The sequence below is a fragment of the Molothrus ater genome, chromosome 12 (assembly GCF_012460135.2).
Source record: "Molothrus ater isolate BHLD 08-10-18 breed brown headed cowbird chromosome 12, BPBGC_Mater_1.1, whole genome shotgun sequence".
NCBI classification, from domain to species: domain Eukaryota; kingdom Metazoa; phylum Chordata; class Aves; order Passeriformes; family Icteridae; genus Molothrus; species Molothrus ater.
The window spans coordinates 1,366,740-1,384,365 of record NC_050489.2 but is presented as its reverse complement, the minus strand read 5'-3'; the positions used below and the strand labels follow the sequence as shown (position 1 = coordinate 1,384,365).

Below are 17,626 nucleotides of genomic sequence, written 5' to 3'. Positions count from 1 at the left end.
TACTGAGTCTCCTAAAGAAAATATAATAGTTTTTAATTTACTTGGACTTTGGTTGGTACTGTAATCCAATCCACTTCAAACATGTGAACTCAACTTATTTTTAACCAGCTTCCTTACCACATCTTTGTAAGAAGATAACCAGCAATGCTCACTAGAAGTGTGTGTTACAAAGAACTCAGCACAGAGAACGTGAGCTCATGATTTCTGTCTAGAAAGGTTTCATCCCCACAGTGCCAACAGTGTGGTTTTACACCCACCAGCACAGTGACTGCTGAACAAAATGGCAGATATTGGATTTACAGGCTTTCCAGTTTCTTTCCAAGCCATATTGACCATGATGATAGGTAAGGTGTGGCAGGGACATTGTGCTTGTCTTCTGTCCTGGCTGGATGTGTTCAGTTTGCTCATTTGGAGGGATTAGAATTCTGGGGTTTAGAATTGTTGGGAGATCACTTGGATCATCTCTCTCACACTGAGTTTCTTAGAAACAAAGGCTTGGCCATGTCTGGTGACACAGACTGTGAAACATTGACTTCCACCCTGCTGCCAGGATCTGTACATATCAGAAATATTCTCTGAAATACAAACTCCTCATATTCTGAAACGGTTTGGTTCATACCCTCTGTATTTTGTTTTTATATTTCTCATCTACACCTCATGTAAAATCAATGTGACAGATGCTAGCACAGATCTGAGATTCATTAAAAAGCCATTAACTGTCCTAAAGGGATGTTTATAGATAGCAGCACTGTATATTTTGGCCTGTCAAAACAAATTGACCAAATGGCTTCTCTGTAACCACCCTGCAACTACAGCAGGCTAATGACAGAATTCCATGCCTGGCATCCCTCTAAATCTAATGCAAGAAAGGGGTTAGTGGAAGTGTCGGTGCAGATAATCAGATTGAGTCACAAATGAAACTTGTGATTCAGAGATCAGAGCAAATACTAATATCCCAAGGCATTTTTCATAGATTAATTTCCCAATAACATTTTTTCTATAAATAGTGTTTTGTATGAACAGTTCTTGGACTTCCAGCTGGAGAGTTGGGAGTGGGCAGGCCTGAATAGGGAGATCTCCCTCAGCCAAAGACATGGGGACTGACTCTGTGTTTCATCAGCCTTCCCCTTAAATCCCTTTTCCACTCATTCTGTGGTTTAAAGCTCAGCTATAAAATCTACCAAACCACTCCTGGGCCAGATAGAGTGTTGGCTTTCTGCTGACACCATTGCAGTGTGTGGTCTGGCAGGAGGGGTGAGGAGCTGCACACTCCTGGCTGGGGGCTCCAATGCAGGTGGCCTTGCAGCACCAGGTGGATAAAAGGAAATTTTCCTGGCAGCACCCACTGCTTTTCACTCACTGAGCTCTCTCACTTGAAAGATTTTTAAGAGTTATTTACCAGTGCAGTTGCTTTCCTTGCTGCTCTCAATTTCTGTTTTGCTGATGCCACAGCTGCATCATTAGCTGTTGGCCATGCTAGTTTAGCTTTAAATTACATCTTGCCCTCCAGGAATTAGGAGGAGGAATTACACTCATTTAGGCAGTGCTATGTTTCAGTAAATCTACTCTTCAAAATATTATCATATGCAATGAGATTGATCCCAGGGAGTTAATATTTTAAATGCACAAGGTCAGGCATGTCTTGTTCCTGCTTCCAGGCCATGTCTGACAGTCAACTTTTAAATAATTTCCATGCTCTACTAATTAAAAACAGACACTGCAGTGTTATACCATGCAGGAGAATATAAAGGGAGATGTACAGGAATTTTTCAGGCTTTACATAATGCAGTTAATCAGACAGGGCCTCTCCCCCAGTGCTTTTCTGAACAGTTACAATGGTCTGGAGAATGTATTAATAGCAAGTTTGAAAGTCTCCATGTAACTTTGCTTTCAGCCATCTTCTTTCCCTGAAGTTCCCCAAGTTGTGCTGCTAAGCTATAAAATTTATTAAGATTTTGATGATTTGCCAAAGCTACTTTTTCTAAAATATTTAACTGCATGGCAGTGAGAAAGCAGCCAAAGCATTGACAATAATCTCTACCTTGGCCCTGTGATGCAGGGCTGTAATTGCTGGGATGAGCAGTGGTTTCCAGCGTGGGCAGAGTGGATCCTCAGGGACACTCAGCCCAGCAGGAAACCTGAGGAGGCAGTGGCTGGACACCTTTGTGTGTCCCAGAATATTCTGAGAACAGGTAGCACACAAGATAATTAACCCTTGCCAGGCTTGTTACAGAGCCCCTGCAGAATTTACTGCAAACTGGGGACAATCTGTGCTGTCCTGTGTCACTCATATCTCCTTCAAACACAACCCCACAGAAATGGAAAAAACCTTCTCTGTGTCTGTTTCCAACTGGAAATGGAAGCATCCTTTGGTATAATCTTTGATGATCTGCCTGCTAAAGAATATATTGTCAGTTTGTTCTCAGGAATCTGGCCAGCTGCCCACTCAGAGTTGCTGGGTGTCAGCTGGCTGCCTTTTATTAGGAAAGATTTGTGGGTGTAGGCCCAAAATCCAGTCTAAATTCCTAAGTGGGTTTATATGAAATTCTACACATTTAGATGCCAGGCTCAGAGTAATTTTTCACATGTGAGTTTTCTGGTAAAATATTTACACAATCCCTAAAAGCCCATTAGTTATACAGGAGTAGCAGGTAATACATAACTGCTGCTTGTAGAACATGCATGGAATAAACAAAGCAAAGATCCATGTCTGGTGTGCTCATACTGCTGAGCTGCTCTATATCACAGTCAGAAAAGGGCTGGTCTGATAGTGCTTTAACTCAAAAAGAGTCTGCTGAAAAGGAAGAAAAAAAAGAAAAAGAAAGGGGGGCATGGCTGTCCAACCTGTGTTTGCTGTTGGTAACACACAGCACTACAGAAAGCTTGAAGTGATGTTCTGCTTAAAATGATTTCTGTTGGTTCATTGGAGGGAGTGACTGAATTCCTTCATTTCTGGACCTCAAGGGGCCTGAGGCACATAAAGAAGATGCCCATGGCCCAAAGTGCAGCTCCTGTGGCTCACGAGGGAGCCTGGACCTGTGAATGTGGGGGCACAATTTAGGAGCTGCTGTATAATTTCTGGAATTTTGTTTTTCTGTTTCCTCTGATCTGAATATTCTCAAGGTCAGTAATAAATGTAACATGGAAATTCTTGGAAAAAGTATGTATTTTTGACTTTGAAACTTTGACTTGTAAAGGCATTTCTTTCAAAGAAAGATGATTTTAAGTGATTCCTCTTGTGTGCTTCATTAGTATATCATCACTATGATAAATCTGAATGTGAATAACACTGAATGAGAATTCCTGTCCATCTTTATTTAGTAAAAATGTCTTCTGCTAAGGAAAACTTGAACTTACACTCAAGCTAAACAAGGTCTGTCTGTATTGAGAATTTGTGTGAGCTGAATTTTTGCAGTGGGCTTTGCCAGTGTGGGGCTGTAACCCTGAGAATGTCAGGCAAGTGCTTACCATGGAGGTGGATCAGGATACATGATGTTCACCTGAGAAAGTATATCCAGGTAGGAGTCAAAATCACAGGCTGGGGGGAGCTCCTCACTGCAGGTGGATCTCAGCTCTGCAGAGGAGCCGCCGTGGGAGAAACCATCTGGAGCTGCAAAACAAGAATTTACATTGGCTGCTCTTCCCCTCCGTGCTGGGTGCTCTGTCACTCATTTATAACACTGCCACAAATCAGAAAACAAACCCTTCCTGAGGCACAGGAGTTGTGGGTACTTTGGAACAATCGGTTTTCATGGGATATTCTTATTTCTTTAGGAGTAAATGAAGCCCATCCGTAGGTGAACTGGGCTGTTTCAGGCTCTGGCACAGGGACTGTGCCTTTAGTGCTGCCCTACAACACAGATGGAAGTTCCAAAGCTTTTCTGGGGCCTCAAAGGCTGAAAAGGAGTGTGGGTTCTACCATGTGCAGCTTCAGCTGTTTGTGGGGTAGCTGAAATTCCAGCAGGTGCATCCATGGCAAGTTTGTACATTCTGGGAGGGGTGTAACAGGAGGGGCAGGGGTTTGATTGCTGAGAAAATGCTGCTCTCAATAAACACTGACAAAAATGGGGAAAGCTGGAAAATAGCACAGAAAAATCATCCTTCTGCTTGCTCCCACAGGGATTTCTTAATGCTTCCATGCAAGAGCTTCCCAGCTCCACAAATATTAAGAGTTTAGTGCTATTTTCTCTGTTAGAGGCTAATTAGTGCATGTGTGTCCATGTAATGTAGTGTGGCACAATTAAGTTTAGGATTATTCTTTTGAATATCGCCCCAACTCTAGCATTATTGTATCTAACAAGGAGTTTAGGAATTTTCCTTTCTGTTTTTTGCCTGGCTCTAGGCTTTTTCAAGGAGTTGAAGCTATCAGAGTAATAGATTTAAACACAGTGATTAAAGCTTATTGGTCAGTATTTTATCATGCCAAAATATTGGGTCAAACAGTAACTCCAGTTTGGGTTTAACTATTGAATTGTCAATGTAGCTGCTGAAAATTAGGAAAACTGATATTACTGTAATAGCAGACATTAGTTTTCTGGATTTTGTTTTTATTTTCCTCTGCCATGGGAGTTTGCATTTCAATTTTTTTTTACTCTAAATTTGATTCCCAAAATATAGACATTATTCACTTATCTGGATAAATATTTCTGGAAAAGCCAAAAAGAAATGATTCCTTGCTCCAAGGGGACAAACTGATCCTAGGAGATTTGTTTAGTTTAGACATAAGAATTCCTGGTCCAAATTACTAAATTAACTTCAATTGACTTCAATGGCTACTTAATTTACCTCAGTGAAAACAACATTTAAGCCAATGCATTTTTATGTGTTTCACTGTTACTGGCTTTTCTATATAAATAAAAACCCCTCAATGATCTGCACAGAACTGCACCCATAACAACCTGCAGGTGGAGGAGCCTGCTCACAGGGGACGTGGTTGTTGATGCTCCACCATTAATCATTGGAATTTTTACTGTCTGAAGAATTACACAGTAACTTTTAAAACTGGTTTTTTTTTTTTCCTCAAATAGAAATAATCTTCTCTCATTTCCTCGACAAAGTGACTTCTTGTCAGCAAAGCCCAAAAGGGCTGAAAACACTACTCAAAAATTAACTCCTTAATCTTCAAGGCTTTTTTGGTTATGTGTTGGTTTTGTTTTATGGGTTTTATTTTGGTTAGGAGGTAGGAATTGGCACCTTTTTGAGTCTCTAACGATGATGGCTGTGGTGACACCGATGTCATCAATGACACTGCTAATGATGGTGACAGTTTAATGACATTTGGGTGCCCTGTTGTGTTCTGTTTCCAGACAGACAGTCACTTCTGCACTCAGACAAACTGCATTTGCCCAGTGATTGTTGTAGGCTGATGCACTTGGCTGAATGAGAACAGCTTTGCCTTTCCAAGAATTAGAAATTACAGCAAATGCTGCACCAAGGCTATAGGGGGATGTGAAAATAGAACAGACCATAATCCCACACCGAGGGAAATGAGCTGTTCAGGAGGGGCTGGCAGCACTGGCTGGTTCTGTTAACCATGACCTGAGTGGGAACCCGGCACAGAGCTGCGTTACCCTGCCAGACTGCCGTCACCCATCCCGTTATTGGATGTCATTCCCAGTCCTGCCCATTCCCAGCACCATTCCCGGTGCTCCCTTACCGTGACCGATCCCGTTATTGGATGTCATTCACAGCCCTGCCCATTCCTGGTGCTCCCTTACGGTCCACAGCCGCTGATCCCGTTATTCCATGTTGTTCCCTATCCCTGCCCATTCCCGGTCAGGCATTCCTGGTGCTCCCTTACCGTGACTGATCCCGTTATTGGATGTCATTCCCATCCCGTTATTGGATGTCATTCCCATCCCTGCCCATTCCCGGTGCTCTCTTACCGTGACCGATCTCGTTATTGGATGTCATTCCCATCCCATTATTGGATGTCATTCCCATCCCGTTATTGGATGTCATTCCCGTCCCTGCCCGTTCCCGGTGCTCTCTTACCGTGACCGATCCCGTTATTGGATGTCATTCCCAGCCCTGCCCGTTCCCGGTGCTCTCTTACCGTGACCGATCCCGTTATTGGATGTCATTCCCAGCCCTGCCCGTTCCCGGTGCTCTCTTACCGTGACCGATCCCATTATTGGATGTCATTCCCATCCCTGCCCGTTCCCGGTGCTCTCTTACCGTGACCGATCCCGTTATTGGATGTCATTCCCATCCCGTTATTGGATGTCATTCCCATCCCGTTATTGGATGTCATTCCCATCCCTGCCCGTTCCCGGTGCTCCCTTACCATGACCGATCCCGTTATTGGATGTCATTCCCATCCCGTTATTGGATGTCATTCCCATCCCTGCCCGTTCCCGGTGCTCCCTTACCGTCCGTAGCCGCGGTGCCCGGGCGGGGCCGGCGGGCCCGGCTGTCCCTGCGCAGGCTGCCCACCACGATGGTGGCACAGGAGAGCAGCAGCACCAGCCCGATCACCACGCCTGCCACCAGCAGCGGGGACACCAGCAGGCTGCTGTCACCGCCGTGCTCCCCGGGGCTCGGGAAGGTGCTGGAAGCGCTGCTCTGGTTCGAGGCAATTGCTGAGAACAGAGAGAGAGAGGAGAATGTGTCACTTGTCACAGGGGTCCCACAGCCACTGCACCGCCCCTGCTCCTGGGGAAATCCCGGTTATTGCCCATCCCTGGGGCTGCCGGGAGCTGACTCCAGTGGGACATGGGCAGTAGCTGCCCTGTTTTTTGGGAATGTCCTGCTGGAGCCAGGGCTCTATGAACCACAGTTCTGGTGGCTTCTTCCTGCCAAGACTCCTTGTACTATGAACTGACTGATGCTGAAAGAACTGAAGTGCACAAGGAGCAAAGTGGAAATCCCAAAAGGTGAACTGCAGGAGGTGTGGATGTGACAGTCTGGTCAGAGAGAGAAAGCCAGAATTGCTTTCCCAGGAATTGTTCTGGGGAGTTTTGAGAAGGCTGAGAGAAAGAATTAAAACAATCTTGCAGCTGGTGCCTTGAACAGTTGTTTTCTTTGGTAAGATGTTTACCAAGGGTGTCCTGTTAATTAGCCAATTGTGTAATGGGGTGTTGATTAAATGACCAATCAGGCCCACCTGTATCAGAATGGTGTATAAAAGAATGGGTTTATTAGAAACTCAGATTTAGCCTGCTGAAGAGACCTGGAGTCCATGTGTCACCTCACTCCCGTTCCTGACTCAAGGCTGACACAAGAGGAACAGATGAATTGCCTGTTGTTAGGGGTGTAAGAAGGTTTTGAGGATTTCCAGAGAAAATTTTGGGCAAGAATGAAGCACAGGAGCCTCCTTTTGTGGCACACAGCTTGCTTTGGTTTGTGAGGGACTCAGCATCCCAAGAAACTGATTTGTAGTGCAGGAAGAGACTCATCCAGAGTGGGATTGTTTGGTTGCAACTGCTTTACTCTGATTAAAAAAAATAAATCTTTAAATGTATTATTTGTGTTCAGTAATAAATCTTCTTAAGGAAGAAAAACTACAGTAATTTATTGCCAAGTGAAACATCCTTTTGAGACAAGCCACAGGGGCAGTATCAAAGGTTAAACAACAATATTCCCTTAGAGAAACAACTGATAACACGATTATGCATGGGAATAAATTGCCCAGAAATGTATTTATGGGGGATTGAATTGCTAATGGTAAAGAGAGGAAATTTGGGAAAAATTATTCAGGATTTTAGCAGACAGAATCGCCCTCTCCGTCCCCCCCGCCCCCCCCCCCCCCCAAAAAAAAGAAGAAAACCAAACCAACCAAAAAAAAAAACCACAAAACAAACCAACAAACAAACAAACAAACAAACCCCAAACCTCCCATTAGCTGCTCAGCATCAGTAATCAGTAAACCAAAATTTTACTGATGCCATATACCAAGCTTGGCTGTCAAATCTGGCCTGGATATATACTTTTTATCTGGCTATGTGCCAGCTGAACAAATACAGAATTTATTTCCTCATGAAATCAGGGATAATAAAATTTTCTCTTTTGAGTTTTGTGTGGAGTGAGTATGTGTTTCAGGAAGTGCAGTGCTGCTTACAAGGATAGATGTTATCAGAGAGGTCTCAGCAAGGTTTGCTCTTTTCCTTTGGGAGACACCTTTGATTTGCACTCACAATAAGTTTAGAAAGAAGACAATGGCTCCACGCCAGTGTTTGTTATCATTGGCTGATGCTTGAGACTGAGAGAGCCAACTAGAAACATACACATGACACAGGGGAATCAGCATGTAGAGGAGTTTTGTTGATTTTCTGGAAGCACTTGACTGTTGCCTGAGGATCTTCATAGGCATTTAGGACAGACAGCCAAGAAATGTGCTGAGCTTTTACCAAGTATCTTGTGCCAAAAACCAAGACTGAATTTTCTGAGAATGAAACTCATGCTGTAGTGGTAAATCAAAGGTTATGGACAAGTGTCCTACTTAATATTCAGTGCAAAGAAGTTTTGGGTATGGGATATGTTTGGGGAGTAAGGCCCTTGTGCTAGAACTCAGATTCCCAAAACTTTACAAAATTTGAATCGTGTTTCTCTTTGTACATTTTTAAAACGATCTCTGTTGGTAATGTGTCCAACACACCCTCACTGGCTTTCCAAGGCCTTGTATTTTCAGATTTTTGCAAATTCTGCCTTTGAGAGATGCAAATATCACAGCAGTGGCAGTTTAAGTCCTGGCTGCAGGGATTAACTCCTGAACTGGAAGAAGTGTCAGGAAATGTATTGGTAATTTTGGCTGACTTGCAAAGGTAAAAGAAGAATTAACTTTGTTGTCAGCATGATGAGAACATGAGCCTGGGGTGTGAGGTTGCCCCACGCATTGTCAGGCTTGTGGTCATCAATTTAATGTCAAATAGCCCTGAAATGGAATTGGTGATAAAGTGCTGTCAAGTGGGGAGGAAGGAGGCTGCAGTGAGCGCTTTCAGAGCTTTAAAAACTTGGGCCAAATTTGGAACGATCCTCTAAACAGGAGGGGCCTGGCTAAGGATATTATTATTTTTTCCAGATGTAGAAGCCAGCTGGAATTTCCACACTGACTATTTGGGAGGTTCCTGTGGTGCCACCCTGTGTGAGCACTGATGTTTGGACCTGCTTTGCTTTGTAGAAGTTTAACAGCTTCAAGTGGCTTCACACAGACAATATTCTCCTGCACTGCTACTGAGGTGGTGTGGTTTGGTTCAAGACACCCCATTTATCCCCCACATTTTGGGGCTTCCTTGGCTGTCCCAAGTCCTGTCTGTTTTATCTATTGTTTCTCACCAGTGTGAATCTTTCTGGTTTTTTTATGCCTTTAATCTAACTGAACCCAGTCACTCATATAGACAAGTTATAGTGCAACATTGCTGTTATTAGAAGGAATGTATGAGTCCCCTTAGGCCAGCCCCTAACACAAAATGTGCTTGATAAACTTCTCGTGTGGCACCATTTTCAGTTTGACACTGTGAGTGTGATCCTCCAGACTTTACTACTGACTTACTACTGTGACAAACAACAGCAGAATGAGATGCTGTGTGGATATAAATTCTTTGGTTTGAAAACTGTGAGGGTAAAAAGAGATGTTTATATTACTTTTGGCAAAAAACCATATTGTAAATTTTCTCCTCTTATCCAAAACCATCTTCTTTTGATAAACTGTGCATTTCTCCATATAAAAATGCTATGGTTTTCATTCAGAATAGGAGTATCTGCAAATGTATGTGAAGCCCATAAATATAACACCACTAGTAGACTGCTAACACTTTTGTTTTGAGGTAAATAGTATCCTTTCCCATGAAACTGCAAATTATAAACAATACATACATAAATATGAATATTTTATATCTAATCCTCCAAATATGAATTATGTTGGATGTACACACCATGGATTTATCCACAATGGAAGCTCTGTACTGTGTGTACACAAGTGGCACAGGGCTGGCAGAACACTGACTTCAGAGTGAGCACCAGTGCAGAATTGCCTGGACTGTCCATGCAGTGTCAGACAATAAATCAGCATTTTGAAAAATCCCTTAAGTATCACAATATATTGCTTTACTCAGTGCTCCTGCATCTCAACAAAGCAATTGGAAAGTAACTGAAGGAGGTGTAGAACAGCCTGGCTTTTTGGGTGCATATTGTTCTTTCTCACTCCTGCTAACCTGTCTTTGAAGGGACAGGGACCCCTCTCTAACTTGGCCTTAAGCACTGGGGAAGTTTCAGCGGGGTCAGATCCTGGCAGGGTGAAATGTCCTGGTGTGCAGACATGTCACCCAACATGCAGCTTTTATTAGGAGTGGCTTCTCCCTTCCTCAGTCCCTTTCCCCTGCTTGTACCTCAGAGGAGAGAGAAGGGAAGCACCTCCACACAAATGAGTTGAGTTTGGTGTTGGTGGTGGGGTCTTGTTCTGTTTCCTTTTGTCCTGAAGGCAGATCAGCTCTGGTGAGGCTGCATCGGCCTCTGGACCTGATGGGCTTTGGGATGATTTTAGAGCTGGATCCTGCTAAGATAACCAAATCTCTTCCCCTGGTTTCCAATGTATCATCTTAATAAAGATGATAATTCATGTTATGACTGGTGGAGAGGATGAGACATGGAGTGGTTTTGTTTCCCAGGCTGAGAAGTGCATGACCAGCTCCTGAAGGAGTGCTGATGTGTTGTTCTGGAAAGATTTTCTGTCTAGAATCATCCACTTCTTCATCCCTGCCAGCCTGGGATTATTCCTGAGGGCAGGGTGGGCTTGGTGCTGCCTTGCTGAACTGGAGCTGAAGCACAAGGACAGAGCAGGAGTATTCCTTGTCCCCCTGGGTCAGTAAAACTGTTTGGGACGGTGATCCAGCACCTCCCAGCACCCTTCAATGCACTACACTGACACAGGGTACAGGGAGGGGAAGGAGCAGTGGGAAGGTCAGTTTAGGATGGTGCACAACATCCTCTGTAATCCTTTGGGCTTCAAATGATTGCAGCAAAGCATCTCAAACTCTGAAGCAACTTAAAGCACATTTCTGATATCCTTCCTCTCTCAGTCCCTTGGATTCTGCAGTCTCTTTATCCAGGGAAGGTGAGTGACAGATGTCAGGAAGGAGCTGAGAGCACCCAGATGCACTAAATCAGTGCAATGATCTGAGATTTTGTTGGTTCTGCCTTTATGAACAGTTCCTGTTTGGAGATGGTTTAGTCTGGCCAAGAGTGACCAGCTGGACCCTGCTCTTGCTGCTGCCCTGGGAAATAAATCTCTGGAAATCATCAGAAATTGCATTGCTTGTTTCTGTGGCACAAAAAAAAAAAAAAATTGTGAAAGGGTTTGGCTCACAGGAGCATCCCTGCAGCCAGGGGGAGAGGGATGTTACTCAGGCACTGAATTCAAGAGCCCACAAGAGCTGAACCTTAAATTAACTAAAAAGAAATGTCTCTGTTGGATTCAGAGCTATTCCATTGGATCCTGAGGAAGGCTGAAACTTCACTTAGGTGGAGTTCACACCAGGGTGTCATCTGCTCATGGGACTCAAAGGAAGCAATGAGGATGCTCAGAACAGGGCAGGATATTTGTCCTTTTGTATTTCTCTTATTCTCTTGTAGAAAAGTTTAGAAATGAGTGGATGACCAGAACAGTCTGGGAAATGCCCTCTCTCTAAAGCAGTTTTACACCAGCCAGACAAATAGTATGGGAAGAGGAATTTGCAGGTCAGGAGGCCCAGGAGCAAGTTTGGTTCTCTCAAGCACTGTTCTGTTCTTCAGGCTTTTCTGCTTTCCACACAGAAAATAAAACTGCCTCTTAAGCTGCAATGGATGTTCAATATTAGCTCTATAGGGAGTGCTTCAAACTTCTACCTCTTATCTTCCTATCTGCTGGAATTGACACTTCGTAGTTATTTGACAAAGTCAATGAATAAATAATTTTTCCTGTCAGTTGCTGCACCAATGACATTTAACAGTTTCCAAAGCAGATGATATTCATTATTATTTCTAAATTTGAGGTAAATCTTCCTATACAAATGGTTAACTAATCTTACCAGTTGATTGCTGCTGTGGGAGATCCCTCAGCACAATCCAAGCCCACACAATGCCATTTACCAGGCAGCACCTGTGAATTCAGACTCAGTTTCTCTGCTGCTCTCTGCAGTTCAAAGACTCTTTGAACTTTTAAACTGCATATATAGCTTCTAATCAGAATTAAAACTTTTCACTGATTAATAGTAAAAAATGAAAACCTTCTTCAGACCTGAGACTGTGCAAGGGATGGCTCAGTTTTATCTGAAAGTGAATGTGGGACATCCTTCCAGGTACAAAAGCTGCCCATGACCTTGAGGAGCTCCTCCAAGGCAGAGAGGGTGGCTCTCCCCCTAGAGAGCAAACTCTGCTTCTCATCCTCTCTTATGCCTATCAGATAATGAATTTCTCTCTCCTTGCATTGACATCCTTATTATAGAGCCAGAATGAGGAAGATTGGATCACCAGCAGCCTGCAAATTGAGAATGTCAGAAGCAAAGAGAATGTGGCTGCAGAAGGGCTCAGGAAATAAATCTTTTCAGCTGCTGTGGCTTTAGGGTATTATGTTGATGTCACAGCAGCTTGTATAGGTGCTGTTTCAAATTAACAGGAAAAATCTTCCCATTTTCAGATCCATGGTCTCTTTTATCAAGATGATAAACACCACTGCAGGGAAACAAATCACTCTGCAAGTCTAACAGCCCACTTTCTGATGGACAAGGAATATTTCCCCCCTATTTTCTCATATTCAAACAACTTGGAACTAATACAGTTTTATAAGCAGCACCCAAAGCTATTACTTTTCTCAGAAACTCGGTATTAGGGCTTGGAAACAGGTATGATGAGAATTCTCTTTTATCCATTAAAGTAAAGTTACCTTCATAAGCTCAGATCCAACATAGCTTGGTAGTGACTTGAATAGGACAAACCCTATAATTTTGGGGTTTTTTTTATTGTGGAAAACTCTGGGGTTTTTTTGGCATACAACTTTCTCATATAAATCTTTGGAAAAATGTTGCAATATAGTAATATTTCTTAAGGTTTGAAAAAATATAATGGGCAAATTATTTTATATTTTACTTTATCAGTCTGCTTGAACTATGGTCTGGATGTCTCATGTCTTGTCTTTGGGAGGCTGAGCTCTGTCTGAACTGTATTTAATGTAACCTAAAGAGGGCAGGTGGCAGCTCATGGGGCATGGAACCCAGGTAGGAAATGTAATCTATATTGGGGCAACAAAAAACCAACCCCAAACCAAAAATCCAAACCCTTCCACAGAGAAGTTCCTTTCCTTACAAACTTTTCTCTTAACCTCCATAGAGAAAATGGGAAGGAATGATGAAATTTTTGCCAGCTCAAAGAGTCCCAACAGGTGAGCCTGACTTGTGCACTACATGCATTTATGAATCTCCAAATCAGTTATCCACTTCTGATCACCATTAAACTGGTTCACATTTATGACTGTTTAAATGATGGAGTTTTGTGTTTTCCTGGTGTTTCAATGAATTGTTCCACTGGCTCTATTAGTCATCTTCAGCAATCTTACCCTGCTCACAGGGTTCAAAGCTCTATAATGAAGATCCATCTGCAACTGAATGTTGAGGCTGAACTGAGCTTCAGGAACCAGATCCACCTTTGGTACACACCCCCAGCCCTCCTCCTACAGTGCTTGTGTCCTTGTGCTGCTTCTTATTTAGGGCATTTCTTATCAAAATTAATCCTGTTTCCTTTTTCCAGCTCCCTTGCCAGTCTTCAGTAGGAGTAATCTACTGAAAAAGCACATAGAGGAATGACTGATTTTTACTGCTTAGAAAATAATGATGACTGACATACTGATCCAGGGGGTTGTGGAAGGAATGGGGTGCTGAGATAGAAAGCTGTTAACAAACACTGGGATCCCAGGATCTTCCTTCAGGAGGTGGTATCACATGTGATCTATCTCGGCCTTTCTTTCAAGGTGACATGAATTTTGAAAAATAATTTAAATGGTTTGCAGTGGTGTTCTGCACTCCCACATGAGTTATGGTGATGGTGTTGCAGAGTACACAAAGCCTCTAGTGTGATTTACATCATCATTTGTATCTGTGAAAGCTCCAGCAGTATCTGCCTGCATAAATCAAGGGGTTTTCTCATACCATTAAGAAATGATTTAATTCCTTCAGATTTCATCTGAACAGGACTAGGATGTCTGCTTAGACAGATGCAGGGATGTCAATAGTGGCAAGTCAGATGCTGATTCTGGAGACAATCTCAATCACCTGGGTTCTTTGCTGCTAAAGGAGCCACTGAAATACAAGGACACTGAAAGATCTGTGGAAATGAAACACCCAAACATTACTGTTCAAAAGCCTGGGGGAAATCCCTGTTGCTACTGTAGAACACCCAAGGAGTGGTCACTGGGAGGGCAGGACCATTCCCTGGTCTCTGCAGTGTTGGATGCACACCCTCCTGTGCAGGGCTGGGCCAGGCTGGCAGAGCAGACACTCACCCCGAGGGGCTGGCAGAGCTGGCAGAGCTGGCAAAGCTGGCAAAGCTGGTAGAGCTGGCAGAGCTGGCAGAGCTGGCAAAGCTGGCAGAGCTGGAAGGCTGGGGGTATCCTCTGGGGCAGCAGGACATTCTGCTGCCTTGCACACAGATTTCCTGTTACAGGCTCCACACAGCTCCTTCCTCTAAATAATGCAATCATGGCTTTTTTTTCATTTCAGGTGGCAGGGGAAAGACTTTAAAACCAACCAAAAACTCCCCCTAAGCCAAGTGCAGCCTTTAGGAAAGGACATTTATTCACCTTCAATATAAACTGCAGTGTCTATATGTGAATATTTAAAATAGAAAATGCAGTTCCCACTTCAAGGCCTGTTTCAGCAGAGAGTTACCACAAGCATCTGCATCAGCTCCAGCAGCTCTGTGTGTGCTGGGAGTCAGAAGGGCTCTGAGCTGTCCCCAGAGAGAAGGCAAGCAGAGAAAGACTGAGATTTACAGATCCCTGAGACTCAGCTGGGCTTGCTGCACCATTCCCTCTCCAGGCAGCTGACAGTCCAGGCTGCAGGTGTTCCAAATGTTCTTAAAGGGAAACTGTTTATTGTTTGCAAAGATGATTTAAACAAGGGAATATATCTAAAGGAACAGGAATTGCAATGTGCCTTGTTCTGCATTGCCACCCAGTCAGATTGAGAGAGTCATCATTGAGGGATGCAGAGTCAGGCTGGAGCAAGAACTTGGACTTTTCCTGTGAGCACACTGTTCTGGGGATTATTCTCAATTTAAATAATTACATTGTGGGAAAGTTGATTAAATTTTGAATCCAAAGGATACATAAATCCCTTTGTGATGAATGGTGCTGCACAGAGATCAAAACTCCTGTGATGCCCTCAGAGCACCCTGGACAATGCCTTAACCTGGAACATTGGCTGGGTTTTGTGGCCTTTTGAACAAAAGGCACCAGAAAATGGTTCAGTCCCAGCAAATAAGTGTGCCCAGCAGGGGTGCTTCTAATAAAACTATCTAAATAAAAGCTCTTGTAGGGATACTGCCTGGAAGTATCCAGGGACACCATCCAGCTCCCACCTTCTTGAAGTCCAGTCTGTGTTAAAGGTCACTAACTATTGCTACTTTCTATTAATATTCACAGTGGAAATGTGTCTGTTAAATTGTTCCCATTTACCCACTGGAAAAAAAAAAATAGAGAATTTTTGAACAAAACTGATGGGATTCTTGGTAGAGAAACTGGTATCTAGGCTGATCTTCTATCCCCTTTCAAGTTCATGGGTAGACACGTGGAGAAAGATACAACTTTGTAATAGAAAAGGAAACAATTTCTGTCCCTGTTGTCCTGATCACACATGACCACAAAGGTATTTTAATCCACATGCTTGCTAACAGCAAGGGCTTTTACATTGTGGATTACCAAATTTGAAAAAAAAAAAAAAAAAAAGAAAGGAACCCCGTCTTTAGTTTCCTCTCACCTGCCCTAATTATTCATTTTAACTCCATGCTGCACATCAGGGTTACCTTGTTAGGTGCTTAATGAGGCTGAGAGGACCCACATGGTGTGGCCAGTTAAGGAGTTCTATCCAAATTACCTAAACATTCTTCTGCCCTACCTGAAGGCAATCTGGCATTACAGGAGAATCAGAATGTCCTTCAGTATGAGGGCAATCTAAAGAGTCTGCATCAGGAGATTGATCAACTCAGATTTGTAAATTGTATTCTCCAGCTCTTAGGGGGACTCACAGTTGCTGGACACACTGCTCTTCAGTTCTGGTGGGAATGGATGAACCTCTTCAGTTCTGGTGCATGAACAATCAGAATTGGAGACATTTAGTTTAAAAACAAGCTGAAATTTTCTATTCCTTGCATTAGTAGACAAAGAGTTTTTTGTGAAGAAACTGACAGCATGAAAATAGCTCCTATTTTATAGGACACTGTAGAAACACAGGTGTGTGAGCTGCAGAAAAGTGAGTGCTGCTCTGAAAAAGCAAATATTATTATATCTTGTTCATAGAAGTGATGGAGCACTGAAAGGAATAAAAGGGGGAAAATGGTGCTCCAGGGTTACTAGAGCACTATCAAAGCCATGCACAGCAAGTGGGAATTGTGCTCTGTGCTGGGCACTGCAGGATGACCTTCCAGGGAAAGGCTCAGGGGAAATCCCACCCAGCAGGGGAGTCCCAGGCTCTGGGCACAGCAAGGACCTGGCGCTCTGCAAAGGTGCTGTGGCTCCTGGAGGGGACCAAGAGCACCTCCCCAAGCAGGAATTCACTTCAGCTCAGCCATCTCAGGGGTCCCAGAGTCCTGAGATGTTTTGGGAATGTTGAACCTCAGTGCCTAAAGCACGAGCAGTGCAATGACAGCTCGCTGAGACTGCGACAAAACCAGTCTAGAAAAGGTGGCTGCTTCCTCTTCAGAGCCCTTGTGCTTTAATGTCAGCAGGGACTCCTTGTGGCTATTGTAACTGGGAGTCAAATAGTAAAACAGCTTTTTATAATTTAATAATTAATGAGATGAGCCTCATTAATTATTAAAAAGTTGACAGTCAGGTGTGATCTGCTGTGGAGAAAGTGTGAATTTAGGATGATCTGTTATCTCAAAGCAATGTTCAAATCTGTGTTACCTCTGAGAAGTAACTCTTCACCAGCTCCTTCAAAATTATAAGCCCATGAACTTCACAGTACATCCTAAATATAATTGTACTGGCAAAATGCCCTGTTAGAATGGCCATGGGAAGTGGGTACTTTTTGATTGTTTTAGTTATTTATGTTTTTTAAAAAATCCAAAGTGCCCACTGTCCTGAAGCTTGAGGAAAACCACGAGAATGGGAAAGGCTTCAAATCTCTGCATGTATCAAACAGTTCCTTCAACTCCTCATTCCTGACATGTGCATCACAAGGTTCTTTTAAGGGGTCCCAGAGAGGGTGGTGGTGTCTTTAAAGTGGTGCTACAGAGATGTGGGCTCCTGCCCTGGGGAAGGGAGGCTCCTGCCTTCCACTGCAAGCTGGAAAGGGAATGTGCTTTGGAGCCAGGTGTTTCTGGTTTGATGGCATCTCTGGGTCGGTTTTTGGTTATTTGTCTATGGATTTGGTTTCTGTTTGTCGGGGTTGGGGTATTTTAAGCCTCTTTTAGCTGCTGAAGATGAAGGACAGACTGCAGT

At 43.5% G+C, this 17,626-nt stretch overlaps 1 protein-coding gene across 1 annotated transcript in view; it reads right to left on the bottom strand.

Moving 5' to 3' along the window:
* The window catches only part of BEAN1 (brain expressed associated with NEDD4 1), a 53,850-nt gene that overhangs the window by 7,899 nt on the left and 28,325 nt on the right, over positions 1-17,626 (bottom strand). Inside the window, exons 3-4 of the mRNA XM_036390054.2 lie at positions 6,372-6,581; positions 3,469-3,610 (exon numbers count right to left, since the gene is read on the bottom strand). Coding sequence (XP_036245947.1) covers positions 3,469-3,610; positions 6,372-6,581 — 352 coding nt within the window. The remainder of the gene's footprint in view (positions 1-3,468; positions 3,611-6,371; positions 6,582-17,626) is intronic.